Below are 25,843 nucleotides of genomic sequence, written 5' to 3'. Positions count from 1 at the left end.
GTTAAACACCTGGATACACACATATGATCCCAAACAGAACTCTAATGCAATGATTTCATTCGTATTTTGCTGAGACAGTTCTGAGACCCCTAAAGCTCCGTTGACTGGTCTGAGGTTTTATCAGTTACAGCCAGCTCGTTGAACTTGGGCAAAGTGTTGATTTGACTCAAAGCACCATTCTTATCAATGAAGAAATAAGGATTATTTCAGCCCATCTGGATGCCGTCCACCCAGCAAAGTTTGTGGTTTGGTGGAAAACTCTGCTGGTATTGGAGTGATGTACCTCATATCTGAGTTAAAGGATCTTTTTGTGGAACATTATTTCGTATCAACACACCGATTCCTAGCCTGAACAACCAGGCAGTGTTTTTTATTTTTTACCTCTGACCTTTCGCTAGTTCTTGTCTTCAGTGACCATGGTCACATACATTCTGGGTGTAAGCCTGTCCAATCACATCAATGACATGGCTCCAAGGGTTGGCTGCATATCAGTTTAAATTCACTCCAACAAAAATACACCACCTCCCTTTGTCATGATTATAAGCAGCATGGGACTCCACACCAGTGTCACTTCATGACTAAGATGCCCTTTTACCAGTTGCTGTTTCTCTATTCAGGCACAAGCCCCCACGCCCCTGTCAACATCTACGTGGCAGCCTCCTCCACCTGGGTCAACGTGTCCTGGGAGGCTGGCTATGACGGAGGCTTCCAGCAGACATTCTCAGTCTGGTATGGCGTTGTGTGAGTCATCCCAGCATGCTTTGCTTCCTGCTTTTTCTTCTTTCAGTATTTTTCTTGATGTAGTTGAAAACATTTTCTATGGTTGCGTTTAGAGAAGTTGTAAAAAAATGTAAATCGAGAAACGAGGACCCAGTTTCAGGGAGTTACCAAGACAAGCCCCGATAAAATGATTGCAACTTTTCTGAACATGACCCATTGTTCTGTTGTGCTGTTGCTTGTGCTGTGGCTCTGTGTGGCTGGCTAAAAGGCATGGGTTGAATGCTGGTGGGGGTTTAATTGAAAATATGAGAGTCTAGCCTTGACTTCTGTAGTACACTATCATACTTAAACGTTTTGTTTCTGTTAGTATGTCCATGTAGTTTATTTCTGTCTACAACAAGTTAAAAATCTCACATATACCGTATTTTCCGGACTATAAGTCACACTTTTTTTCATAGTCTGGCTGGTCGTGCGACTTATACTCCGGAGCGACTTACGTACCACATTATGTATACTGTGCTGCTGCGGACCAGCTCCGGACCAGGAAAAAGCTCCTCTGCCCCGCCATCACCTGCTGGAGACCGTGGCGAGCTGCTACGGGCCGGGCGGCTCCGACCCAGGAATGAGCTACCCTGTCCCGCTGGGAGGGTTTGAAACACCGCCATCCTCTGCTGGAGACCGTGGCGCGCTGCTGCGCTCGCGTTATTTATTCTGTTATTGTTACCAGTACTTGTCTTGCAATGTGAAATGCTTGGTCTCAGATTTTGTAAGAAAAATAATAAAATTTCCCCCCAAAATGCGACTTATAGTCCAGTGCAACTTATATATGTTTTTTTTCTTCTTCATTATACATTTTATGGCTGGTGCGACTTATACTCCGGAGCAACTTATACTCAGGAAAATACGGTAATCGCTATAGACTTTTAAAGCAGCAATTTGTAAGAATTCGATAGTGAAATAATAACCACAAAACAGTAGTGTCTGGATTTTCTTCTTAAAAAGAAAAAACAAAAGGAGGACGTAGCTACTCTTTACACTCTGTAAGGTTGAAGATTCTGCACTGAGCTAAAGCAGAGCAGGCATTAGTAGTTCAACACCAGCAGGTAAAAAACTCCAGAGTTGTTTAAAGTACCAAAGCCAGTACACAGAAGCGACCCAGAAGTTATTTCCTATACCCCTAAGAACCCACAGCATCTTTTTGTTTTACTCTAATATCTAATAAGGGTGAATTAGAAGCAAATAGTCGGCTCTAAAAAATCTCAAGCTACTTTTTCAATCACCAACAACTCAATAAATCAGTGAAATGTGTGTGAAGTGAATAATGAATCAGTTGCGGATGCCGTCCACCCAGCAAAGTTTGTGGTTTGGTGGAAAACTCTGCTGGTATTGGAGTGATGTACCTCATATCTGAGTTAAAGGATCTTTTTGTGGAACATTATTTCATATCATTGTACTTCCTTTAATGAGATGTTCTGAGCTATAAGAGCAAGCTAACAGCAAGACAACCATACTTCCTGTAATGCCAGAGAAATACTACCGTAATAAGTGCAGTAAAAGCTCCTTATCGTAAAACACCCAAGAGTGCTAGCACCAGTTATGAATCTGTATTTATCCACTTATCAAATTACTGTGCATGACTCGTCTTCATTTGTCATCAAGAATTTTCTGGTGCTGATCCATAACCTAGCCTGGCCTGCCATACTCGTCCTCTGTTTATTTCTCCACAGAGAATAAGTCTGGTAACTCTCCCATTCAAATAACCCCACCCCCTGAGAATTCTAACTGCGCCAATCAGCACTGAGCAGCGGATGTCACACATGACGCTCAGTTTCTCATAAACAACGAAGATGGCATTTGAAATGGAGTTTGCCACAGCTCTTTCCTCCTGGTTATGTCTTCAAAACCACAACAAAAAGAACTGCTAAAAGCCTTTCTTCTAAAGAAAGATGTTAGCGCCATCGCCAGGCGCCATTTTGACTACATCTAAAAGAGTACAACGTCACGCTGTACAGTCAGCATTTCCGCAGTTTTTCTGATTGTTATTTCTGAACTGGTTAGTCCTGCCTCTCATGTGCTTTATGCTCCTGCCCCTTTTGTTTGAAGTGCCCAAAGTGCCTTATTTTTGTCTTCCGTCAGATTTTACTGTCCAAATTTGTCATACTTGAATACAGGTCAGGCACTAGGACCATATGGAGGCAGCCTCCTCAAGCTGAACCCTTAGACCCGCCCACAAGCTCTCTGATTAGCTCTGCCGCATCATGCCAACGTGTTATTGGTTGTCCCTGCCGTCGCTCCAAATCTGTCGCCATGAAGACGACTGAAACCGGTGTTTCGCTTGTCTGCAGGAGTCTGCACTCATCTAGCTGTTTTTTATTCTACCTGCATCACATCAACTGGATCGATTTTAATATCAGAGCTTTTGTTTACATTAACATTTGAGTCCATGGTTAGTGCGTGTTGAGCAGTCAGCATGTCTGTGTTATGTTAACCGTGCTTCGTTTAGTGGTGCAGGAGGCAAAGACAACCCCAGCTTATATTTTCATGTCTTTCTTTATTCCCCGAAGTCCCTCGTCACATCCGTTTCTGGCACGGTAACACTTCCCATGTCTGGGTTACAACATGTTCCACATTATCCAACACCTCCCCTCTGTAGTTAGCACCCCTACCTGTACTCTTTCCATACGTACCTCCTTTTTATTAATCATACACCCTAACAAGAACATTTATATTAATCTGGACTTTTTTATTTCTTTAACAGTGTCCCTAGAGGTCTAAACGCTTTGGTGCACTAGACACTTGTCCTGAGGCTGTTACATAAGGTGTACCTTCTGTATCTACCCCTATCTTCCAACTGGGCATAACAGGCGTACAGCTTGTTTGTATCCTCAGTACCACGCTCTACATTAGTAACTGGTGTAATAACAGTTGTTGTACATAACGGCCTCACATGTATGCGGTTTCGCCGTATGTGTCCCTTATCTGTTTGAATGACATATGATCTAGGTCAGGGGAAGGGAACCCTGGTCCTGGAGAGCCACTATCCGTTTTAGAGGTCGCCCTGCTTCAACAAAGTTGAATCACTTGTTCAACTGCTCATCAGGCTCTGCAGAAGCCTTTTAATCACCTGCTAATTAAAATCAGGTGTTTTAAAGCAGGGCAACCTCTAAAATGTGCTGGATAGAGGCTCTCCAGGACCAGGGTTCCCTACCCGTGATCTACGTGTTACTGCCTGCTGTACAACAGTCCCTTCATTGTTCTCTCTTGGAAGCCACACAGCCTGACCTGGTTCCAGTGGTGTAAGTGGTCGGGCTCTGTGTCGCCGGTTGTATTGACATCGCTGATCCTTTTTCGCTTTTCTCTGCTTGCCTCGGAATCCTCTGATGTTTGGCCATCTCGGAACCAAGGCAGCTGGATGTTGTGGTAGTGCTGTTTGCAACTGTCTCCCCATCAGAATTTGTGCAGGTGAGTAGCCGCACTCTAGGGGGTGTAGCTCGGTAGGTTTGGAGCGCTTTTGTTTTCTCTCCTCCCCCTTTCCACAGTCCTTTCACCGTAGCCACCGCCCACTCTGCCTTCCCATTGGCTTGCGGGTACCGTGGACTACTCGTGATGTGCAGGAACCCAAACTCTGTTGCAAAGTCCTTAAAAAATTCACTACTATACTGTGGTCCATTGTCTGACACTACTGTCTCAGGTATCCCATGGCAACTGAAGGCTTCTTTGATAGCTGATACCACGGTAGCAGCTGACATCTCCTTTAGCTTCGCCACTTTGATATACCTCGAAAAGTAGTCCACAACAAGAATATGTGTCTCTTTTTCCCAGAAGAAGAGGTCGGTACCTACCCTCTGCCAGGGTTCCTTGCTGTACTGGAGTAATCATCAGAGGTTCTTCGTGTTCAGCTCGCAGTTGCGAACAGACGTTGCAATTGTCCACCAGTTGTCCAGTCTGCACAGACAACCCAGGCCACCAAACTGCCCGACGAGCTCTCGCCCTGCATTCAACTATTCCCTGGTGACCATGATGCAACTTCTCCAAGATTTCCCTTCTCGTGTCTTGTGAAACCCCAGTCTTTGTCCCCTTAGCAGTAATTCTCCTGCTAAGGAGATGCTATCTTTTTCCGGCCAATATGGTCCCAGCTCGGGGGATAGTTCCTGCTTTTCCGGCTACCCCCTCTTACAGTACTGGATGAGTTTTACGCAGACTGAGTCCGCGTGCTCTCTCTTTTGGATCTCTTCAAGTCTTGGCCCCGTTGCTGGTAGATTTTGGATCACTGTGTCCATAAACACTTTGACTTCAGACTCCTGCTCTTGAGCTTCCTGTGTCATAGTCCCGTTTACAGGTGCCCTGGACAGGATGTTGGCTGTTATCTAATCTTTACCGGGAACATGCACTATTTTGTATGTGAAATTCATTAGTCTTAGAACCTCAGTACTCTCGGTGGAAGGTCATCTAAAGCCTTAGTGCTTAGGAGTGGCACTAAAGGCTTATGGTCGGGTTCCAACCTGAATCTGAGACCGTGAATGTAGGGTGCCAGTCACTCACATGCCCATGTGGCCGCCAATGCCTCTTTCTCTATTTGGGTGTAGTGTTTTTTCGCTTCAGTTAAACCTCTTGACATGAACACAGCTGGCCTCCATGTTCCATCCAGTTGTTCCTGTGTGAGAACCGCTCCCAGCCCGTAAGACGATGCATCTGCTGCCATGCATGTATGAGCTTTTAGTGAGCAGGGAGCCAGCTCTCGTGGTGAACTTATTTCTGTTTTCAGTCTCTGGAATGCCATTTTCTGCTGAGTTTCCCAGTGCCACTCGTTTTTCTCGCTGAGCAATTCTTTTAATGGTTTTGTGTACGATGCGAGTTGCGGAAGAAATTTCCCCAGATAGTTGGCCATGCCCATCACTCTCCTCACACCTTCAGTGTCTTTAGGCTCTGGCATCTCCATGATCGCTCTGACCTTGTTTGGATCTGGGGATACTCCTTTGCTGGTGACACAATGCCCCACAAACAGGATCCTGTCTTTGGCGAACTCGCATTTTTCATTTGGAGTCAGTCCTTCCTTTTCGAGAGTCTGTAGCACTTTGTGAAGTCTCACATTATGCTGCTGCGTGTCTTTCCCATACACGACGATATCATCTGCGTGGCACACCACCCCCTTGCACGCCTCCAGCATCTGTGACATGCGGCGTTGAAAGTGCTCTGGGGCAGATGAAATCCCAAAGGGCAGTCGATTAAATGCATGCCTGACAAAGGGGGTAATGAACGTTGTCAGGAGTCGACTCTCCTCCGCCAGCGGAATTTGCCAAAACCCTGATGTTGCGTCCAGCTTGGTGAAGACCTTCGCTCCAGACAGCATGGCAAGGGTGTGGTCGACTGCTGGGAGGATGTGTCTTTCTCTCCTTACCCACTTATTTAGCTGTGTCATATCCACACACAGTCTTATTTTCTCTGGTTGGGCTTTTGGCGCCACGACCAACCCTGCACAGGATGCGTCACTCCTTAAATTTGCCTCGCAGGGGTAAGGGCACCCTGCGTGGGGCTGACAAAGCGTATGGGACGGCCTCTGGTTCCAGTTTAATCCTGTACGGCTCCTTTAACGCTCCCAACCCTAAAAACACAGCTGGATACAGAGCTTTAAAGTTTTCTGTAAGTTCTCTCCCTTCTTTAACCCGTTTAATTAGCTTGAGTGCCTTAATGGCAGGCAGACCCAGCAACGGTTTAAACAGTCCATTTACTACATACACGTCCTGTATGGTTTCTTTCTGTTCAACACTTATTTTACCTTTAAAACGCCAAGCACGTCCAGTTTCTGCTTCCCTGGACCATACAGCAGTTTCCCCGGTGGCTGCAGTTTGCCATGCTTTCTGGGTGAGTAGATGCTGCTTGGAATCGCTGTGACACTCGCTTCCGTGTCCAGCTTGAAGAGGGTCTTTTCTTGGTTCAAGTGCACAGTGTCACTCCACTCCTCTTCTCCTGTCTCCTTAATCTCTCCCAGAAAGGCGAAATCCTCTTCTTCTCCACTTCTGTCATGCAGCTCCCTAATGTTATGAACTTCCCCGGTAGATTTGTATTTCTTTGCAAAATGTCATTTTTTGTGGCACTTCCTGCATTCTGCTTCCCTAACTGGGCACTATCCACATTTGCTTCTTTGCTTGCTGCTGACGGAGATCAAACCTCTTTATGCCCTTCCAAGTGCTTCCGGAGTAATGGTAACATACTCTGTGCATAGATTACTTTTGACCTTCTGATGGCTGCATGCAGGTCTCTCCTTGCTGCTCTCAGGACAACTAGATCTCCAGAACAGGCTCAATTCAAGACCTCAAAAGAGGCCCTACCTTTCCATGGAGCCAACATTTTTATTTAGACTGGATGGATGAAAGTATGTGAATCGGTGTGTGAATGGATGAATGATACACTGTAGTGTAAAGCACTTTGGAGTCCTTACTCTGAGAGGTGCTATACAAGTGCGGGTCATTTATCATTTATCATGGTCAGTACATGTCTTCTGGTGACATGTTTGATACCCTTCGTTATGGATCCAAACACAGAACCACTCACTCCAGCTTCATAGTGATCTTATGTGAGGCTGCTTCTTGACCACCTGCCAGCTCAAAACAGTCCAGAAACGTAGAAATAGCTCCTCCAGGCCACACAGGTGATCTTTTGAGAGATGCTATTATATTCCATATGCCCCTCAGTCATGTTAGTGCTGTCAGAGTGTTTCAAAATCTAGTCACATTATAAAATACTTATTGGGTTCTTAGATGTTAAATGCAATACTCAGAAAACATGTTGCATAAATCCACTATTGTAAGGTCCTCCAGTAAATCCTTTTTTTTTTTTTTTTTTTTTTTTTACGTGTCCTGTCTGGCTGTGAAGCAAGCAGAATTGATGTCTGAATGCTGGTGACAAGCCTTACAGATTTATTCTCAGGTGGAGCATCAAAGCGTTTGCTTTTAATGTCACGCCTGATACTTAAAACTTTATTGTTATTGTTGTTGAATGCTTTGTAATTCCGACCAGACATGGAGACAGAGGTGAAAGAGAAAGGAAAAGAAAAGGTGGGGAGAGAGAGAGAGAGGGGGGGGGGGGGGGTCCACAAAAATAAACAAAAATGAACAAGAGTCTGCTTCTAGACCTGCAGAAAAAAAAGACAAAAAAAAACAAAACAAAGGGACACAAAAAAAGGGACACAACAACAATACAACAAGATCTACCTATCACTGCGTCAACTTGATGAAAAGAAAAAAAATATATATATAATCAATATTGCTTAACTGAAGAATCACGATAATAAATCACAACGCATTAAGTGCCCACCATAGTCTTAAGACCTGTGTTTAACGTGCCCAAGCCCATGCTTTTGAGAGCACCATGTGAGCACCTGTGTGTGTACACGCGCTTGTTTATTTAAGGTTTTTCTATAGGAGCGCCCAACAGAGAGTGTGAGGGACCACAGATCTGCCCCCCAAAGATGCGCAGGAGACGGGGGGAGCTCCAAGTCCCAGAGATCCAGGCGCTGCCCCAGAACGCAGGAACCCCAAGGAGACTGCAACCAGGAAGGCCCCCACCCCCCTCGAGAGGCACAGAGGATCGCCTCGGGGGGCCACAACCAGCAGCCCGCAGAGTCCCTGGAGATATCAGCGGCAAGCCCACAGGCCCGCCCGCAGCCTCCCACCCCCTAGCCGGCCGAGCCCGGGACCCAGCGACCCGGGACCCAGGGGCGACCACCCCCGCCGGGGACCCAGCAGAGCCCAGGGACCCAGACCCCACCAGGCAGCCACCGGGATCTAACAGGCAGATGCCAAAATCTTAAACCCCAGACCCGGTTGCCACGAACACTCAGGCAGACCAAGGCACAAGCCCCCACACCAGGTGTGGCAGGGGGAGGGGGGACAGAGATCTATATCATCAAGAGAAGTTCCAGGAGAGGGGAGGACCCAAAGGCCCCACCTGACATATACAGTCATACACAAACACAGTCACACGCTCCCTCCCTCATTCTCACACATGCACATACAACCCAAGACTTACAAAAATGCACGCCGGACACCCACTCATGCTCCCCATACACACCCTATTCACTCTGGTCCCGGTACTGCTGCACATTGGGTACAACCATCACCGGTAACCAGAGTTTGACCCTTTCTGCTGGGGTGCTGATGAGCAGGCTCCCCTGCCCAACGCTGAGCACAGCAACCCACCACCCCAGACCCCAACCAGACGGCCAGATCTCCCTCCTAGCCTCCAGCCCCAGGAAGCCTAGCAACAAAAGAGGTGGCTAAGACCCCTAGTCTCCCTCCGCCTGCTCCAATATAGTGTTGTGTGATCATGAGGTGTATTCCATGGCTGTGGTGAGTGGGCAGTGCGGGCATCATCCAGCATATGCCAGCTGATGCCACTGCACCACCCCACTTACACCCTCAGCCATCAGTGTCTAAGTGCGGTTTAAAATTGGAAGTGGGCACCGGCACTCGGGAGGAGGCTGAAATATCCCCCTGCCAAATGCCGTTGAATGTGCTCACTCCCAAGGCCCTAAGTGTGTGTTTGTGTGGAATGTCGTCAGTGGAAGTGTATAAGGTGCAAATAAAATTGGGGGGCAGGTTTCCACAGGAATGCGGAAATGGGGTCCATACCCGCACTCCCTGACTTGCCTACCCCCCAAGGTCCTATGTGTATGTTTGTGTGATGATGTGAGGGAGCAGGAGGAGAGAAATATGCGGGGATGGGGAGGAATGGCTGGTTGGGCTTAGCCCTCCAGGGAGCCAGCTCCCCTACTGGCCCCAATAGGCACCTCTGTTGTCAAACTGCCACCCAGGGCATGGAGACCCCAGCCCATCCTGCCAGGGCCCAAAGCAGCAGCATTACAGAGCCTCACGGAGTCCGAGGGCACCAACCCAGCCCCACCCCAGCAGAATATCTACGCCCACCCCTGCATTTGCACAACTTCCAGAATATATAAGACATGGGACATCCAGGTAAGGTTGGGTCCTCCCCCTCCTGGACCTCCCCCTCCCCTGTGATGGAACGGCAGAGGAGCCAAGGTCTACCTGAGGCCCCCGAACCCGAGCCAGGCACTGCTGGGTGTCCCTGCCTTCTTCCCGGCAGCATACATGTCAGGACCCGACCCCCAAAGCCCCGCCCAGATCCCCACACGGGGCCGGCCACCCCCAAACCCCGAGCCCCCAGGCCCCCACCCAGACCCGCCCAGGGGCATTGCAGCCGCCAGGCAGTGACCCATGGCCGCCGCCAAGATCCCCAAGGGGCCCCACTCACAACCGCCAGCAGTCCACCCCCCGAGGCAACCCAAGCACCTCCAGAGGGGGGCAAAGGCCCCCCAGTCCCAGACACCCCCAGTGAACCCACCTCCAGGGAACATCCGGATACTCCAAACTCAGACCCCACACCCCCCCACCCACACCATCCTGCAGGACAACATCAACGGCCCCCCACCCTCGCTATGTGATGGAACCGATCAAAGGAGCCCAGAGAGATTCATCTGAAGTGGAAGCAGAGGCTATATCAAGTGCAATATGATCTAACAAAAGATTTCTATACTGGTTAATGCAGAGAGTTTCTTTATTTTTCCAATTCAAGAGGATAGTTTTCTTAGCGATGCATATGGCAGTCAGAACCACGTGAACCAAAGATGTTGATCGGGACATCGTCCAGGTTTCCCAGTAAACAAAGAGAGGGGGAAGTTGGGATATGACATTTCAGACAATTTGACAGATCCTCACATACTCTACCCCAAAATTCCTGGACAGGTGGGCAGGACCACAGTGCATGAATGTAATTGTCAGGAATGTTGTTTGTGCAGTGTGTACAGGTGTCAGACGACACAAACCCCATCCTGAACATCCGATGACCTGTATAGTGTACTCTGTGTAGAATTTTGTACTGAATTAATTGTAAATTGGGGTGTCTGATCATTTTAAAAGTTTTTAAACAAGTTTGGGACCAGAAGTCCTGGTCAAAGCTGACTGATAGATCCACCTCCCATTTTTCAATAGGGATTGCAATTTTATCGTCTATTTTGGACAGTGTCTTATATACTTTAGACAGTAGTTTGTGGGGTTTGAGATTATAAAAGTCTAATACTCTTGGTGGTGTTTGTAATTCTATTTTATTTAGCTTAAATTTTTGTTTGACTACAGATTTAATTTGGTGATATTCTAAAAAGCTATTCTTATCCATTCCAAATTGGGAGACTATTTGATTAAATGGAATGAAGTCCAATCCTTCATATATGTGTTCCAGGTATAGGATTCCTTTATTTTTCCAGTCCAGAAGTTTCATCATTTTGTTGTTTTGCAAAATGTCAGGATTATTCCAGATAGGTGTGCGACTGCATGGTACTAGTGAAGACTCTGTCATTTTAAGATACTCCCACCATGCTGTCAGAGAAGTGCTGATACAAATACTTTTGAAGCTTTCATGTTTTCTTATGCTTGAGCTAATAAATGGTAAGTCTGAAAGCTCTATCGTATTGCAAAGTGTCTGTTCTATAACTAACCAGGACTCGTCTAATGGGTTATCTTGCAACCATCTTGGTATATATTGCAGCCTGTTGGCTAAGAAATATTAATAAAAGTCGGATAAATCCAGCCCTCCTCTGTCTTTGGTCTTCTGAAGCGTTTTTAAGCTAATTCGTGGGGGTTTATCCTGCCAAAGGAATTTAGTAATTGAGGAGTCCAGAGATTTAAACCAGTCAGCTGGAGGTTTGTTTGGGATCATCGAGAATGGGTAATTTATTCTGGGTAAGACCATCATTTTAATTGTAGCAACTCTCCCCATGAGTGATATTGGTAAGCATTTCCATCTAGCAAGATCATCTTCCACTTTCCTTAAAAGTGGGATGTAATTTAGTTTGGTTAGATCTGCTAACTTGGGAGAGACATTAATTCCCAGGTATGTGATATTCCCTGACTCCAATTGTGTATTAAGCAAATTGACAAATGAGAAATTAATTGGTAGAACTGTGGATTTTAACCAGTTTATAGAGTAATCTGAAACACTGGAAAAAGAGTTTATCAGTTCTATTGCTTGAGAGAGAGAGGATTGAGAATTCTGGAGAAAGAGTAAAACATCATCTGCATAAAGACTGATCTTATGTTCTATTTTCTTACACTTTATCCCTTTAATATCTGTTGTTTGCCTAATTGCTGCTGCTAGTGGTTCAATAAAGATAGCAAATAGTGAGGGGGAGAGTGGGCATCCCTGCCTGGTCCCCCTCTGAAGACAGAAGCTAGCTGATATTTGGTCGTTCGTCCTGACACGTGCTGTTGGTGAACTGTATAATGTTTGTAGCCAGTTTATGAAGAAGTTCCCAAAACCAAATTTATGTAAAGTTGCAAATAAGAACTTCCAGTTAACTCTATCAAAAGCTTTTTCTGCATCTAGAGATAATATACCAGTTTCTATGTTTCTACTGTAAGAGAAATCTATCAAATTAAGTAATCTGCGTGAATTTGTGAGTGATTGTCTACCCTTAATGAAACCAGTTTGGTCAGGGTGTATTATGAAGGGGGTTACCTTCTCTAATCTTTTGGCCAGGGCTTTACAAATTATTTTGAGATCAACATTAATAAGAGAAATTGGGCGATAGCTGGTAGGAAATGCCGGGTCTTTGCCTGGTTTTAACAAGAGACTAATATTGGCTGAATTCATGTTTGGTTGTAATCTGCCGCTCTCTTCGATTTCCCTCACCATTCTGAAAAATGTTGGAGCCAGAATGATCCAGAATTCTTTGTAGAATTCTACTGGGAACCCATCTGGACCTGGAGCTTTCCTATTAGTCATGGATTTAAGGGCTTCCTGGAGCTCCGCTGATGTTAGTGGCGAGTCCAGGACTGTAACTTGGCTGTCTGATAATTTAGGAAGTGTTATCCTGTCAAGGAACTCATTGATCTCATTATCTGATGGGTTTATCTGTGGTGAGTACAAAGTTTGGTAAAAGTCTCTGAAGGTGTTGTTTATTCTTTCAGGATCATATACTATATTCCCGGTTGAGTCTTTAACAACAGATATGGTAGTTTTCTCTTTATTTATTTTTAATTGGCTAGCTAAGAATTTACCTGATTTATTACTATGTTCAAAGTTTTCTATTCGTAGTCTTTGTGCTAAAAATTGTGTCTTTTTGTCAATAATTCCATGAAGTTCTAATTTAGATTTACGTAATTTGCTCACTGACTCTTCTTCTGTGGACGCCTCCAAAGACTTGATGATTTTTTTCTAACTCCTGAATACGTTTGTTTTCCGTTTTTTTCTTATGTGATGAGAAAGAGATTATTTTACCTCTCATCACTGCCTTTCCTGCCTCCCAAAGAATAGATGCTGATGTTCCAGGCAGGTCATTATGTTCTAAATATAAAGCCCACTCCTTTTAAAAAAATTCTATAAAACCTTCGTCTTTAAGCAGTGATGTATTAAACCTCCAGTTTTTGCTTGGTGGGATTGTCTTTTTATTTACCAGAGTTAAAGAAACCGGAGCATGGTCGCTGACAGCTATGGGGTGTATCTCAGTGTCTGAAATGTCAGCCAACAATGAGCTGCTGACTAGAAAATAATCCAAACGTGAATGAGAGTGATGGACGTGGGAAAAAAAGTATATTCTCTACGGTTAGGATGAAGAGATCGCCATGCATCACAAAGCCCATAATCACTCATGTACTGTTTAACTATGTTAGTGGATTGCCAATTGCGCTGAGTCCCAGCTGTACTGAGCCAGTCTGTTAAGGAATTCATCCAAAAATTAAAATCACCTCCAAGTATAAGTGGACAGTCCAAGTGTTCGGAGAGTACAGAGAAAAAATTATGAAAGAATGGAGGGTCATCAATATTTGGACAGTATATGCTGATGATACATAAGCGTTGGTTCTGTATAGATATTTTTAACATTATAAATCTACCCTCTGGATCAGAAACTGTGTCCAATACTGTGAAATTTATGTTTTTGTGTATTAAAATAGCTACACCTCTTTGCCTAGAGTTATAGCAGGCAGAGAACATGCTGGGAAACTCAGGTGTTTTAAGTTCATCTGCAGATGTGGCAGATCTATGAGTCTCTTGTAACAATATTACGTCTGCTTGCACTCTCTTTAGCTGATCAAAAATTTTTAATCTCTTCTCTCTAGCGCAGGGGTGGGCAATTATTTTTTCCATGGGGCCACATGAGAAATAGAAAATATTGTGGAGGGCCAGGCCAAAAGGCTGAAGTCAATTATGCATAATATTAATGGTATTTCTTTATAAAAAGCAGTAAATACCATCGTTTTTTCAAGCTGGTAAGAGTAGACTAAATGTTATGAATGAGCAAAAAGGAAAAAGTGAGGTTGTCTTACAAAAATGTGATTTATTCAAATTTCCCAAGGCAATGGTAAACAAAGTGTGCACATTTGGTTTTTTGTTAAACATTTGTGACTTATATTAGTTAACAGTTTCAGTCACATTCACTCCAAAACACATTCTGAGTTTCAAATATTGTTGGAAAGAGGTTCTTAGCATTCTACAGACACGCAGTATAGTCTGTAAAATAAAATCACTGAACTGTGATCTTGAGAAAGAGGTTTAAAAAAAAGTGTCCCAGTTCACTGCTAGTTGCCTACATTTGTGGTCCAAACACCTTATTTTGTGTTTTTAAGCAATTTTTTTCTTATTCATTGAGAGAAATCTAGTCTCTGCTGGGCTTTAACGAGTGCATCAAAGTCAGGTTGAATGTCTGAGGTGGAGATGCGAAGCACAGCTGACACATGATCATCAGTGAGAGAGGATCTTTACCTGGATTTTGTAAACTTAATCATTGAAAATGCTTGTTCACAAATGTAGGTAGAGCCGAAGAGAACCAACATCTTCTGAGCACGTCTCCTCAGGTTTGGAAAGTCCTCCTTAAGAGAAGAGTAGAAATCCAGCAGAGATCCTGAATCTCTGCTTTCGAGTCCCAAACCCTCTCCAGCACTTTCCCCAGGCTGAGCCATCTGACAGCTGTGTGGAGACGTCCTCCAAAAGAGCCACAAACTGTCTGTGATTCATCGCCCGCGCCCTGATGAAGTTTATTATTTTAGTAACAACATCAGTAACATGGTTGATTTTTAGCACTGACTTGCACAACACATGTTGGTGTATAATACAATGCAAAAACACCTATTTTTGATCTGCATCGATTTCTGTCACTTTATCTTGCATGCGTTTCAAAAGTCCGACATTTTTCCCTGTAAGATTTGGACAACCGTCTGTTGTGACACCTGACAGTCTCTCCCCTTTCAATCCCAGAGTGTCCGTGCACGCATTTACCTCTGTAGAAAGATCACTCCCTGTCGTTGTCCCTTTCATCGACCGCATTGCTGCCAGCTCCTCTGTGAGCTTGAAGTCCGTTATCCCCCAGACAAATACGAGCAGCTGGGCTGTGTCCCGGACATCACAGCTCCCGTCTAATGAGAAAAAGTCAAAACTTGCCACTTCACGTTGCAGCTGAAGCTCCAGGTTCCCCGCAATGTCCTCGATCCTCCTGGTCACGGTTCGCCTGGACAGCGGGATTTGCTCAAATGCGCCTTTTATTTCAGGGCATATTAGTGCGGCAGAGTCCTCCATGCACTCTTTGACAAACTCTCCCTCCGAAAACGGCTTGCTGTTTCTAGCTATTTTGTGGGATATCACAAAGCTGGTCCTGGTTGCTGCATCCCTGGATGTGTGAAGCTTAGTAAAACAGCCTTGCTGCTTTTGCAACTTTGCTAGCAAAGCTTCGGATGTCCGTGCCCTCTCAGCATCAGATGAGTTCTTGTATTTTTCCGAGTGTTTCTTGTCGTAATGCCGACTCAAATTGTAGTCCTTAAACACGGCAATCTCCTCCCCGCAAACCAAACACACGGCTTTACCTCCGACTTCAGTAAAAAAAATACTTAGCAGTCCAATTTTTGTTGAAAATCCTGCATTCGGCATCTTTCTTTTTTTTTTTTGCATGAGCGGACATTTCTCGGGCTACAATCACCATGTCAACCGCGGGCACTTGTGGCTATACGTATTGCGTCATTGTGCACGTAAAAAACAACTTCAAAATAAAAGCAATGCAGCCTTAGCCCATGCATGAGGTAAAATGAGAAAATACATTTATTTTGTAATTTCCAATTAACCTTACGCGGGCCGGTCAAAGTCAACCAAAGGGCCGGATGTGGCCCGCGGGCCGTAAAATGCCCAGGTCTGCTCTAGCGCCAGCTCAAAACAGTCCAGAAATGTAGAAATAGCTCCTCCAGGCCACACAGGTGATCTTTTGAGAGATGCTATTATATTCCATATGCCCCTCAGTCATTTTAGTGCTGTCAGAGTGTTTCAAAATCTAGTCACATTATAAAATACTTATTGGGTTCTTAGATGTCAAATGCAATACTCAGAAAACATGTTGCATAAATCCACTATTGTAAGGTCCTCCAGTAAATCCTAAAGAGCAGTTTTTTTAAATGCTTGGAAATGGATATTCCACATTTACTCAGCATCATTTCTCAGAAAAAAAACTTTAAAAGTAGACAATTAAATACAGATTTACACACAGATGTCTTTATTCCCAACACATTCTCACTCCCAGTGCGTCAAAAACAAACGCTTGGTCAGCCACCCTCCACGTCAGACCCCTGACGCCAAAAGTGCCCTTTTTCGTTACTTATGTGCGAAAAGGGGTTTTTCCCTTATTTGACTGCAGATCCCAATGCAGCGTAAAACTGACAGGAGTGAGAATGTGTTGTTATTCCATGTAGTGTAAAGGTTTCTTAAAAGGTGCTCAAATTATTATGATTTATTATTATTATTATTGTTATTATTATTATTATTATTATTATTATTATTAACAGCGCCTTTCAACACCAAACTAACCTCTTCTTCTTGACATCGTGGGTGGAATCCAGAGAGAGAAACTGCAGTCTGCAACCTCAACGACCACCATATTTCTGCTTATTACAGGTAGATGTTGGTGCCATCCTACTTCAAAGAGCAGATTGTAAAAGAAGTAGAGGGTAGAAAGGAACGACGACCCTGGAAAAAAGCACTTCTTACTATTATGTCATCTTTGGAAGAATGGAGGCACTGGTTGGAGAGTCCAAGCGACATTTTATTGTTTGGACAAAGAATGAAAACTTCTCATACTACCATAAAACTAAGCAATTAAATGTCAAACAGGCCCACAGAGTTAACTTTATTACTACCCCACTGGCTCAAGTAATTGTAAGCTTTTCCTGCCTGTTCTCTACAGAAAAAGAATAACAAAAATATCCTGAGACGCTTTTTCTATCCTGTGTCATCAGAAGTCTATTGCGGGATATTGGAGACTTCATAAAACAAGGTCAACAATCTGAACCTGACCTCCACCGTGGTCTCCCAATCGTCTTTTGTTCCCTTCTTCTTGTTCTGCTGGGCTCACACAGCCACGTTCTTCTGCTGTCCAGTGGTGAGTTGCACTTTGACTTTGCAGACCTTTTTTTCTTGGTGGCCTAACATGGAGAAAGACGTTAAAGAATATGTAAAGGCCTGAGTTGTTTGTGCACAGAATGAGACCCAAATCCCTTCGGATCCCTTACCACCTACACCCGCACCCAACCAACTATGCTCCCACATCTCTCCTGACTTTGTAAGGCTGATTTCCCTTTGTTCCAATACCCAAGTGCCCCTCTGTCCTTGAGACTGTGAAATTTCTCATTCTCCGTGAATGTTTTCGTTCATGGCGTACCCTTGGACATTGTGTCTGGTTTTGGCTCCCCATTTCAGTCTTTAAGTTATGGAAAGCCTTGTGTAATGCACTCCAAGTTGCCTTGCCCCCTGTTTTCACCTTCAGTCTACAGACCAACCTGAGAGTGCAGATAAGACGCTAGAAACAGCCCTGAGATGTATATTTTCTTCTACCCCCTCTTCCTGGACTTCATGGCATCCTTGGATTGAATATGCTCACAACACCATAACCTCAGTGGCTTTGGAAAATTAATCTTTTGAACCATTCCAGGCTTTCCAAACTTTTTTTTCTTACTAAAGCGATTGAGGTTGCAGTACCTTCTGTAAGACACCATCTAAAGCAGCCTTGGAGAGATCAACTTAGCAGAACCACTGACAAGCAAAGACTCCACAAGGCTCTGTTAAAATGCTCCTGATTCCCTGCAGATGGTTTAACCCTTTGAGCCCAAGGTTTCCCATATATGGTGACTTCCTCCACGAACTCCTGAATTGATGCTCCATATGAAAAAATAAATATTTAAGCTACAGCTTTAAAAAATACTGCAGAATCTGGGATACAAGATCATGTATACAATTTTTCAAGCTCCAAACGCGAAGTGTGATGAGTACAATTGAATTCAATCGACCCCTAATGATTCTAAAGAGGTGTCAATCATCCGAACTGACCAATAATTCATGGAGATATAAGGCTGCCTAATGAAGATTCTGCTCTAAATTCAATCTGTGAATGGCTGCATCTGTGCGCATGGTGAAATGGAATCACTGCATGCAGAGATTTACATAGTGAGTAGCAGCAACAGAGTAGTTTGTCACTGAATTAATTTCCATTGTTTACAAAGATGGCTAAAAGGTTAGAATAGAAAAGATGCTTTGTGGAGGAGGACCATTGGTGCAATCCAGGCTGTCCTCTCCCCAGCCACTTTCACCACCTCCTCTAATAGAAGCCCAAGGCTTTCCCTGGGTATGCTAGAAATAATAACCCTCCAGAATGTCTTAGGTTGACCCCATTGGCTACTAGTAGGATGTGCCCAAAAACCTTCCATGGTAGGCTAACTGGAGGTAACCTTAGCACATGCCCAAAACAGCACTGTTCCAAATTCCTCCAAGGTGTATAAACACTCTGGGTATGTAAGGGGCACGTAACACAATACGCGGGATTTCGCCGCTAGCTCAGCAGTGCATCACTTTCCACCGGGAGTGTTTCAGATTCAAAACGGCAGCAAACCCATTCCTTGCAGCTGGTCCCATGAGGTCACAAAATCACGAGAGAATTGCAAGACTGTGTGATTTCAGCAGGTTCTACGATAAACAAGGAGATAGACAGCAGCCTTCGTCTAATAAGATCTGTGGTTTGTTTTCTGTTCTGTTTACCTTGGCTATGGTTGTTCCACAGGTGATGACTGTTTTTCGTGCTTGACTTCCTGTCTGGCTTGATCTATCTTGCATTCTGGAAGCATAGCTCGTAAAAAAGAGACTTGAAGTACAAATTTAGTGGAGTGACACATCAAGGATCAAGGATTCTTTATTGTCATTTGCATCACATGCATGCATGCGGTGGAAAAAAAATTACGTTTGCACAGTCCTGAAACAAAAAGAGATAAAAATACAACAATACAACATTTAAAAAATGTACCTTCCTGAGTGCCATTATGGTAAAGTAAAGATATAAGGATAAAAATACTTTAGCATTGAAAAGCCATGGTGACCAGCATAAATACAAAGACAGTGTCAATATATAATTATCTCCAGCTGTCTGTAGCTGTCGGTAATGGTTACAGATCTATAGTACAGTTCTTGTCTAATTATGCATTCAAAAGTCTCACAGCTACTGGAAAGAAGCTGTTTCTCATGCTGGTGGTTTTGTGTTTAAAGCTCCTCAGCCTCCTGCCCGAGGGGAGCGGGACAAAGAATGAGTGTGCTGAATGAGTGGGGTCCTTCATGATATAGGTGGCCCTCTTCCTGCATCTGGAGGTGTATATGTCTGAGATGGTTGGGAGGCTACCTCCAACAACTCTCTGTGCGTCCTTCAGCACTCTCTGTGGGACTTTTCTCTCTGCCACAGTGCAGTTTCCATGCCACACGTTGATGCCATAACACAGACCATTCTCCACCACACATCTGTAGAAGGAGATGAGGACTGAGCTGTCAAGTGCCGCACGCCTCTGCCTCCTCATGAAGTAGAGCCTCTGATGAGCCTTCCTAATCAGGCTAGAAGTGTTGTTTTCTCAGGTGAGCTTGCTGTTCCAAAATACAATGTTTTGCGGCTTGTGGAAACACACCCATCCACTTTGCACATGTTACACAATGCCTACTCATCTGGTGGAAAGGCTGAGTAAGCTCTGTCATTACCATAACAGAATCATTCATAATTCACATCAGTGATCTGTCTGTTGATCTCCCACTCCCTCATTCCCTTGCATCTGAACAGGCCCAGCCCAAAAGCAAATACTTGATGTAAAGTGCTGGTCCATGATTCCATGACCAGGTCAAAAACAAAATTTTTGGAGGTGGGGTGTGTGTGTGTGGGGGGTGTTTTCCAGCAGCTCCCTGTCTCCCTGGGGTCTCCACGCTCCGTGGAAGACCTCTGGATCTCTGAGGCTTGGAACTCCTCCATCTTCTGCGGGTCTTTGGGGGCAGGTCTGTTGTAGCCTGGCCTGCCAGACTTGTCCTCTGTTTAATTCTGCACAGAAAAAGAGTCTGGTAACACAGGCAGAGAGGCACATGAGGGGTGGGACTAGCCAGCTCAAAAATAACCAATAAAAAAAAAGACAGAAATGCAGACCGTACCGCGCCACACTGTACTTTTTTTTAGCTGTAGTTAAAAATGGTGTCTGGAGACAGACTTTTAGAAGAAAGGCTTTTAGCGCTTCTACTTGTGGTTTTAAAGACATTCAAGTCATTTAGAACAGAGGAAGGAGCTGCGGCAGACTCCGCTTCAGTCACCATGTTTATGAGAAACTCGGCCTTGTGGTGTGTGACGTACGCTACTCAGCACTGATTGGCTCGGTTAGAACTCTCAGGGGGTGGTTTTTTTTGAATAGGAGAGTTCCCAGACCCTTTCTCTGTGCAGGAACCAGGCTAGGTCTGTTGCCCCTCACACTCACTATTGAACACTCCTATAGAGAAACCTTACATATACAAGCGTGTGTACGCACACAGGTGCTCACGCAATGCTCTCACAAGTACGGACTTGGGCGTTTTTAACACAAGGCTGTGGTTGGCACTAAAGGCACTATAAATTATTACCGTGTGATTTTCAGCAAAAATGTTTACTGTTGTGTATCCTCATGCGGTTGGTGCAGTGATATTTAGGTTTTGTTGTATTTTTGTGTGTCCCCTCTTTTTTCTATTTTTCTGCAGGCCTAGAAGCAGACTCTTGTTCATCCTTTATTTTTGTGTACTTTATTAACGCCCACCTCTTGCTTTCTCTTTTATTTCTGTCTCTGTGACCGTTGGGCTTTAAAACAACCGAACATATTTCTTTTTTTTTCCAACAATATCTTTATTTTATTTTATTTATTTTTTTGTTACATTTTAGCAACTAGCAAACATTCCAACACACTAAACACTACATGAACATATTCTCCTCTCAGACATCTAAAAGAAAAGAAAGAAAAACAAAACAGTCGATTTATCACTCCGTTAAAGGCCTAAATTTGACATTATCTCAAAACAAATGTCATTGTCCTCAGTCCTCATCCTCCTCAGCTAATACAAATCCTTCTACAAAGTTCACAAACGGTCTCCATACCTTCTCAAAAACATCCAATTTCTTTTTCAGTATACATGTTATCCGCTCCATTGGCAAAACCACCATCATTTGTTTTATCCACTGTGTGATACTCGGCTCCCTTGTTCTTTTCCATTTTAAAGCAATTAATCTTTTTGCTTGTAACAGACCCATATCAATAAACATTCTGTCGCTTTTTGTGTACCTCATGTTTTCAGGATACAATCCCAAAATAAGAAAGCAGGGATCCAAAACAATCTCTTTGGATAGTATTTGTTTCATAGTTTGTGTTACTGCAATCCAAAAGGATCCTATCTTCCTGCAACCCCAAATGCAATGCCAAAAATCACCTTTCCCTTCACTGCATTTATTACAAATGTCTGGTATATTAGGGTTATACTTATTCAACTTTTCGGGAGTAACATATATTCGCATCAACCATTTGTATTGCAACAACCTTAGTCTAGAATTGATTGTTTGTTTATGAGCTTTTGTACAAACCAATTCCCATTGATCCCTGGTTATGTCCTTTTTTAAATCATTTTTCCAGGCGTTCATTCTTCCTAACGAATTTTCAGATGTTTTGGACCTAAGTAATTTATATATTTCTGATATTGCCCCTTGTTTCAAACTGCTTTTACTTATTATTTCTTCCAGTTCTGATTTTGGTGGTTTGGTGCAGGTATTATTTTGATTTGCTCGAATGTAACTTCTTATTTGGAGATATTTGAAAAATTGCTTTCTATCAATATTATATTTATGTCTAAGCATATCAAAGGACATCATTTCTTGAGAGTCTGTTGGATATAAATCTTGGATTTTTTGAAGTCCTTTAATTGACCATTGTTTAAAAACTGTATCTTCTCTTCCTGGTCTGAAATTCTGATTTCCCCACATTGGTGTAAACTGTGACAATACAACAGGTTCATTCATATATCTTTTTACACCATACAATACTTTGACCATGTTCTTCACCATTGGGTTTTTTGCCTTTCTAATCAAGTTTACTGCTGTGTCTGAGAAAAAATATAATGGTAATGGTGGATGCAAATTCATACTTTCCATCTCTGACCATTGCGGGGCGTTATTTAAGTCAAAATAGTATCTTATAGACCTTATTTGACATGCCCAGTAGTACCACTCAATATTTGGACACATGACACCACCCTCATTGTATGGTAGATGTAACAATGACAATCTTATCCTTGGTCTCCCATTTTGCCATAAAAAACCAAGAACAAGCTTTTTGATCCTGCTAAACCAATCCACAGGAGGTGGCAAGGGGATGTTCTGATACACATAAAGCACCTTTGGCAGTATACTCATTTTGTATATATTAATCCGACCCATTAAAGAAATTGGTAGAGATATACATCTGTCCACTATCTCTGTTATTTCTTTAGAAAGTCTTTCATAATTATTTTCCACAATCTCACTTAGTTTAGACGAAATACGTATCCCTAAATACATAAAGTCCCTTACTGTCTTAAAATGGGATGTTACTGTGGGTGGGTTGTCCCTTTCTTCCTCATTTAGCAACATAACGGATGATTTAGATTTATTAATGACATATCCTGATATCTGACCAAACTCCCCTATCAATCTAAGCAGAGCAGGTATTGATTCCTTTATTTTTGAGAGATATACTATTACATCATCAGCGTACAACGAGATCCTATGTTCTACTTCATTCACCATAATTCCTGTCACCGATAAACTCGAACGTACGGCTATAGCAAAGGGTTCCATAGCTAATACAAACAACAATGGACTTATCGGTGAGCCTTGTGGACATCCCCGTTTCACCCTTATTGGTTCAGAGACATTTTTGTTTGTCAAGATTTCAGCAGTTGGATTTGAATGTAATAATTGTATCCATCTTCGAAACACATCTCCATACCCAAATCTAGTCAGAACATCAAAAAGATAGGGCCACTCGACCCTATCGAATGCTTTTTCGGCATCCAGCGAGAGTAAGGCGCTCTCTGACGAATTGTTTATTCCGTCTATAATGTTAAAGACTCTTCTTACGTTATGCAGACCTTGGCGTCCCAATATAAAGCCATTTTGATCTCTATGAATTACTGAGGGGAGAGTACCTTGCAAACGTGTAGCTAATATTTTACCTAACACCTTAATATCGGAATTGAGTAAACTTATCGGCCTCAAATTTTCACATTTATTACTCGGCTTTCCCGGCTTAGGTAGCAAAATGATTTGCGAACCCGTTACTGATTTAGGAAGACTTCCTTTGTGTAATGATTCCTGATACATTTCCAATAATGGTTTCACTAATTTACTTTTAAATTTTTTATAAAAATCAATTGGAAATCCATCTGGTCCCGCTTTTTTACCTGAACTCATACTGTTAATTGCCCTGCTTATTTCCCCTTCGGTGATTTCTGCATCTAATTGTTGTTTTAAGTCATCTGCAATAGTAGAAATATTTATTTTATCCAGAAACGCATTTCTGGAGGTTTGATCTGATCTATCCTGAGATTCATAAAGTTTTTCATAATAGTTTCTAAACGCCTTATTTATTTCCATCGGGTCTATTATCATTTCCCCTTTGCTGCTTACAATCGATGTTATATTTTTCTGCACTTCCAATTGTTTAATTTGCCATGCCAATATTTTTCCAGGTTTTTCTCCTTGTTCATAAAAAGACTGATTTAATCTCAAGATGTTCGAAGCCGCTCTATCTGCCGATTCTTTATTGTATTGTGCTTTTAGTATTAGCAATTTTTTCTCTGTTACTGGGTCTCTACTTTTGAATACTAGTTCCTCTAGAGTTTTAATTTCCTTTTCCATTTGCTGTCTTGTTTTACATTTTTCTTTAGATTTCGATGAAGTATATGCAATTATAACTCCCCGTAAACATGCCTTAAATGCCTCCCACCTAATACTAGCTGATGTTTGTGAACCATTTATAGTAAAATATTCATCTATTTCTTTTTCTACAAAAGTGAGGAATTCTTCATCATTCAGCCATTTCTGGTGTAAACACCATCTACGCTCCATTATTAAGTTTTTATGTGTATATATGATATTGCAGGGAGCATGGTCCGATAGTAATATACTGTCATATGAGCATGTCCTTATGTTTGATAGTAGGCTTGCTGATACTAAAAAATAGTCTATTCTGGAATATGTATTAAATGTTTTTGAATGGCAGGAAAAAATTATATCGTCAGGTTTTAACTGTCTCCAGATGTCAATCAACTGAAGTTCCTTCATGAAGTTAAGAATTGTTTTTCGGCTTTTGTTATGGGCCTGATCAGTCCCAGTTGGTCTATCCTTAGAGGGATCCAGTACACAATTCCAATCCCCTCCTATGATGCATTTTCCTTGGAGTAATGAAATTGTGAGAAAAAGATTAGTAAAAATGCATCATCATCTGTATTTGGTCCATATACATTAATTAAGTTAATGGTTTCTTGTATAAGTAATCCCTGGATGATCAAATACCTACCAAATTTATCTTTGATTACATTCTTAACCTGAAAAGGTACTGATTTATGTATTAATGTGATTACTCCCCGAGCATTGGATCTAAATGATGCTGCATACAAGGAACCTTGCCACCTCCTGCCAACCTTAATATGTTCCTCCTCCAGCAAGTGCGTCTCCTGAAGAAAAATTATTTTAGCTTCCAGATCTTTCATTTTGGTCATTACTTGCTTAATCTTTTTAGTACTTTTTAAGCCTCTACAATTCCAAGAGGTACATTTAACTTCCAGTTCCCGAGTCATCACACCTCACATGCACTTCTAAATGCTTAAATTCGTCTGAGAGTACGAACAAAACGGAACACAAAACACGAACTTTAAGTTAACAAACCATACTTAAGAAAAAACACAAAAAACCCCACCCACCCATTTTCTGGGTAACCCACTCAAATGTTCCACTTCCAACTTTAACCATGTACAGATCCCCGTTTTAAGATCTGCTAACTTAAATGACTGGCATTATGCCTAGCTCTTCCCTGCTCCCTGTGTCCTTAATGAATCCTTAAGCTTTGCTAATATTCCACTGCCCCTTAATAATTAACTACTTTTCACTGTCTTTAAACAAAATTGAATAAATTCAATAATTAAAAAAATAATAATCGTAATTAATAACTAAATAAATAAAAATGAAATGTAAAAAAGTAGTATAATATAAAAGATTGAAAATTATCATTCTTCCTATCTAGTTAACTGTGCAGATAAAAAAAAAAAAAAAAAAAAAACAGAAAATCGCTTTATTCTTAATTACCTTCTACTTTGATGAAGTTAACTATATCTTTTTCCAAATGAATCATTACCCCAAAATGTTAGACCTTATATTATCGTCCTCATCTCTTGTTCTCCTGGACCTTCTTTATGAAACCTTGGACTTCTTCTGGCGTGTCAAATCTGTAGACTTTTTCCTTGTATGTTACTATCAATTTAGCTGGTATTATGATGCCACTCCTCAGTCCCATCTTCCAGAGTTGTTGTCGTACTACCCCAAACTTCTTCTGTAGTTTGTGCACCTCTGTGGCGACGTCCTCGTATAATCTCACCCTTTTGTTCTTGTACAAAATATCTTTTTTCAGTCTTGCTGCTCTGATCACCATATCTTTCTGTTTATAGTTAAGAAAGCACATAATTAATGTTCTTGGAGGTTCCTCAGGCTTTCTTTTTGGGCCAATGCGGTGTGCTCTCT

The 25,843-nt window shown here is 42.7% G+C and overlaps 1 protein-coding gene across 4 annotated transcripts in view; it reads left to right on the top strand.

Moving 5' to 3' along the window:
* Positions 1 to 25,843, top strand: part of LOC107386332 (protein turtle homolog B) — a 132,410-nt gene that overhangs the window by 53,118 nt on the left and 53,449 nt on the right. For 3 of the 4 annotated variants that reach the window (XM_054730484.2, XM_015960642.3, XM_015960644.3), the window contains exon 12: positions 618 to 741. In XM_054730484.2, coding sequence (XP_054586459.1) covers positions 618 to 741 — 124 coding nt within the window. The remainder of the gene's footprint in view (positions 1 to 617; positions 742 to 25,843) is intronic. The other variant, XM_015960643.3, reaches the window with a different exon arrangement.

Source organism: Nothobranchius furzeri, chromosome 10, assembly GCF_043380555.1.
Source record: "Nothobranchius furzeri strain GRZ-AD chromosome 10, NfurGRZ-RIMD1, whole genome shotgun sequence".
Taxonomy (NCBI): Eukaryota; Metazoa; Chordata; class Actinopteri; order Cyprinodontiformes; family Nothobranchiidae; genus Nothobranchius; species Nothobranchius furzeri.
The sequence above is the reverse complement of the archived record's forward strand: the minus strand, read 5'-3'. Positions and strand labels throughout refer to the sequence as shown.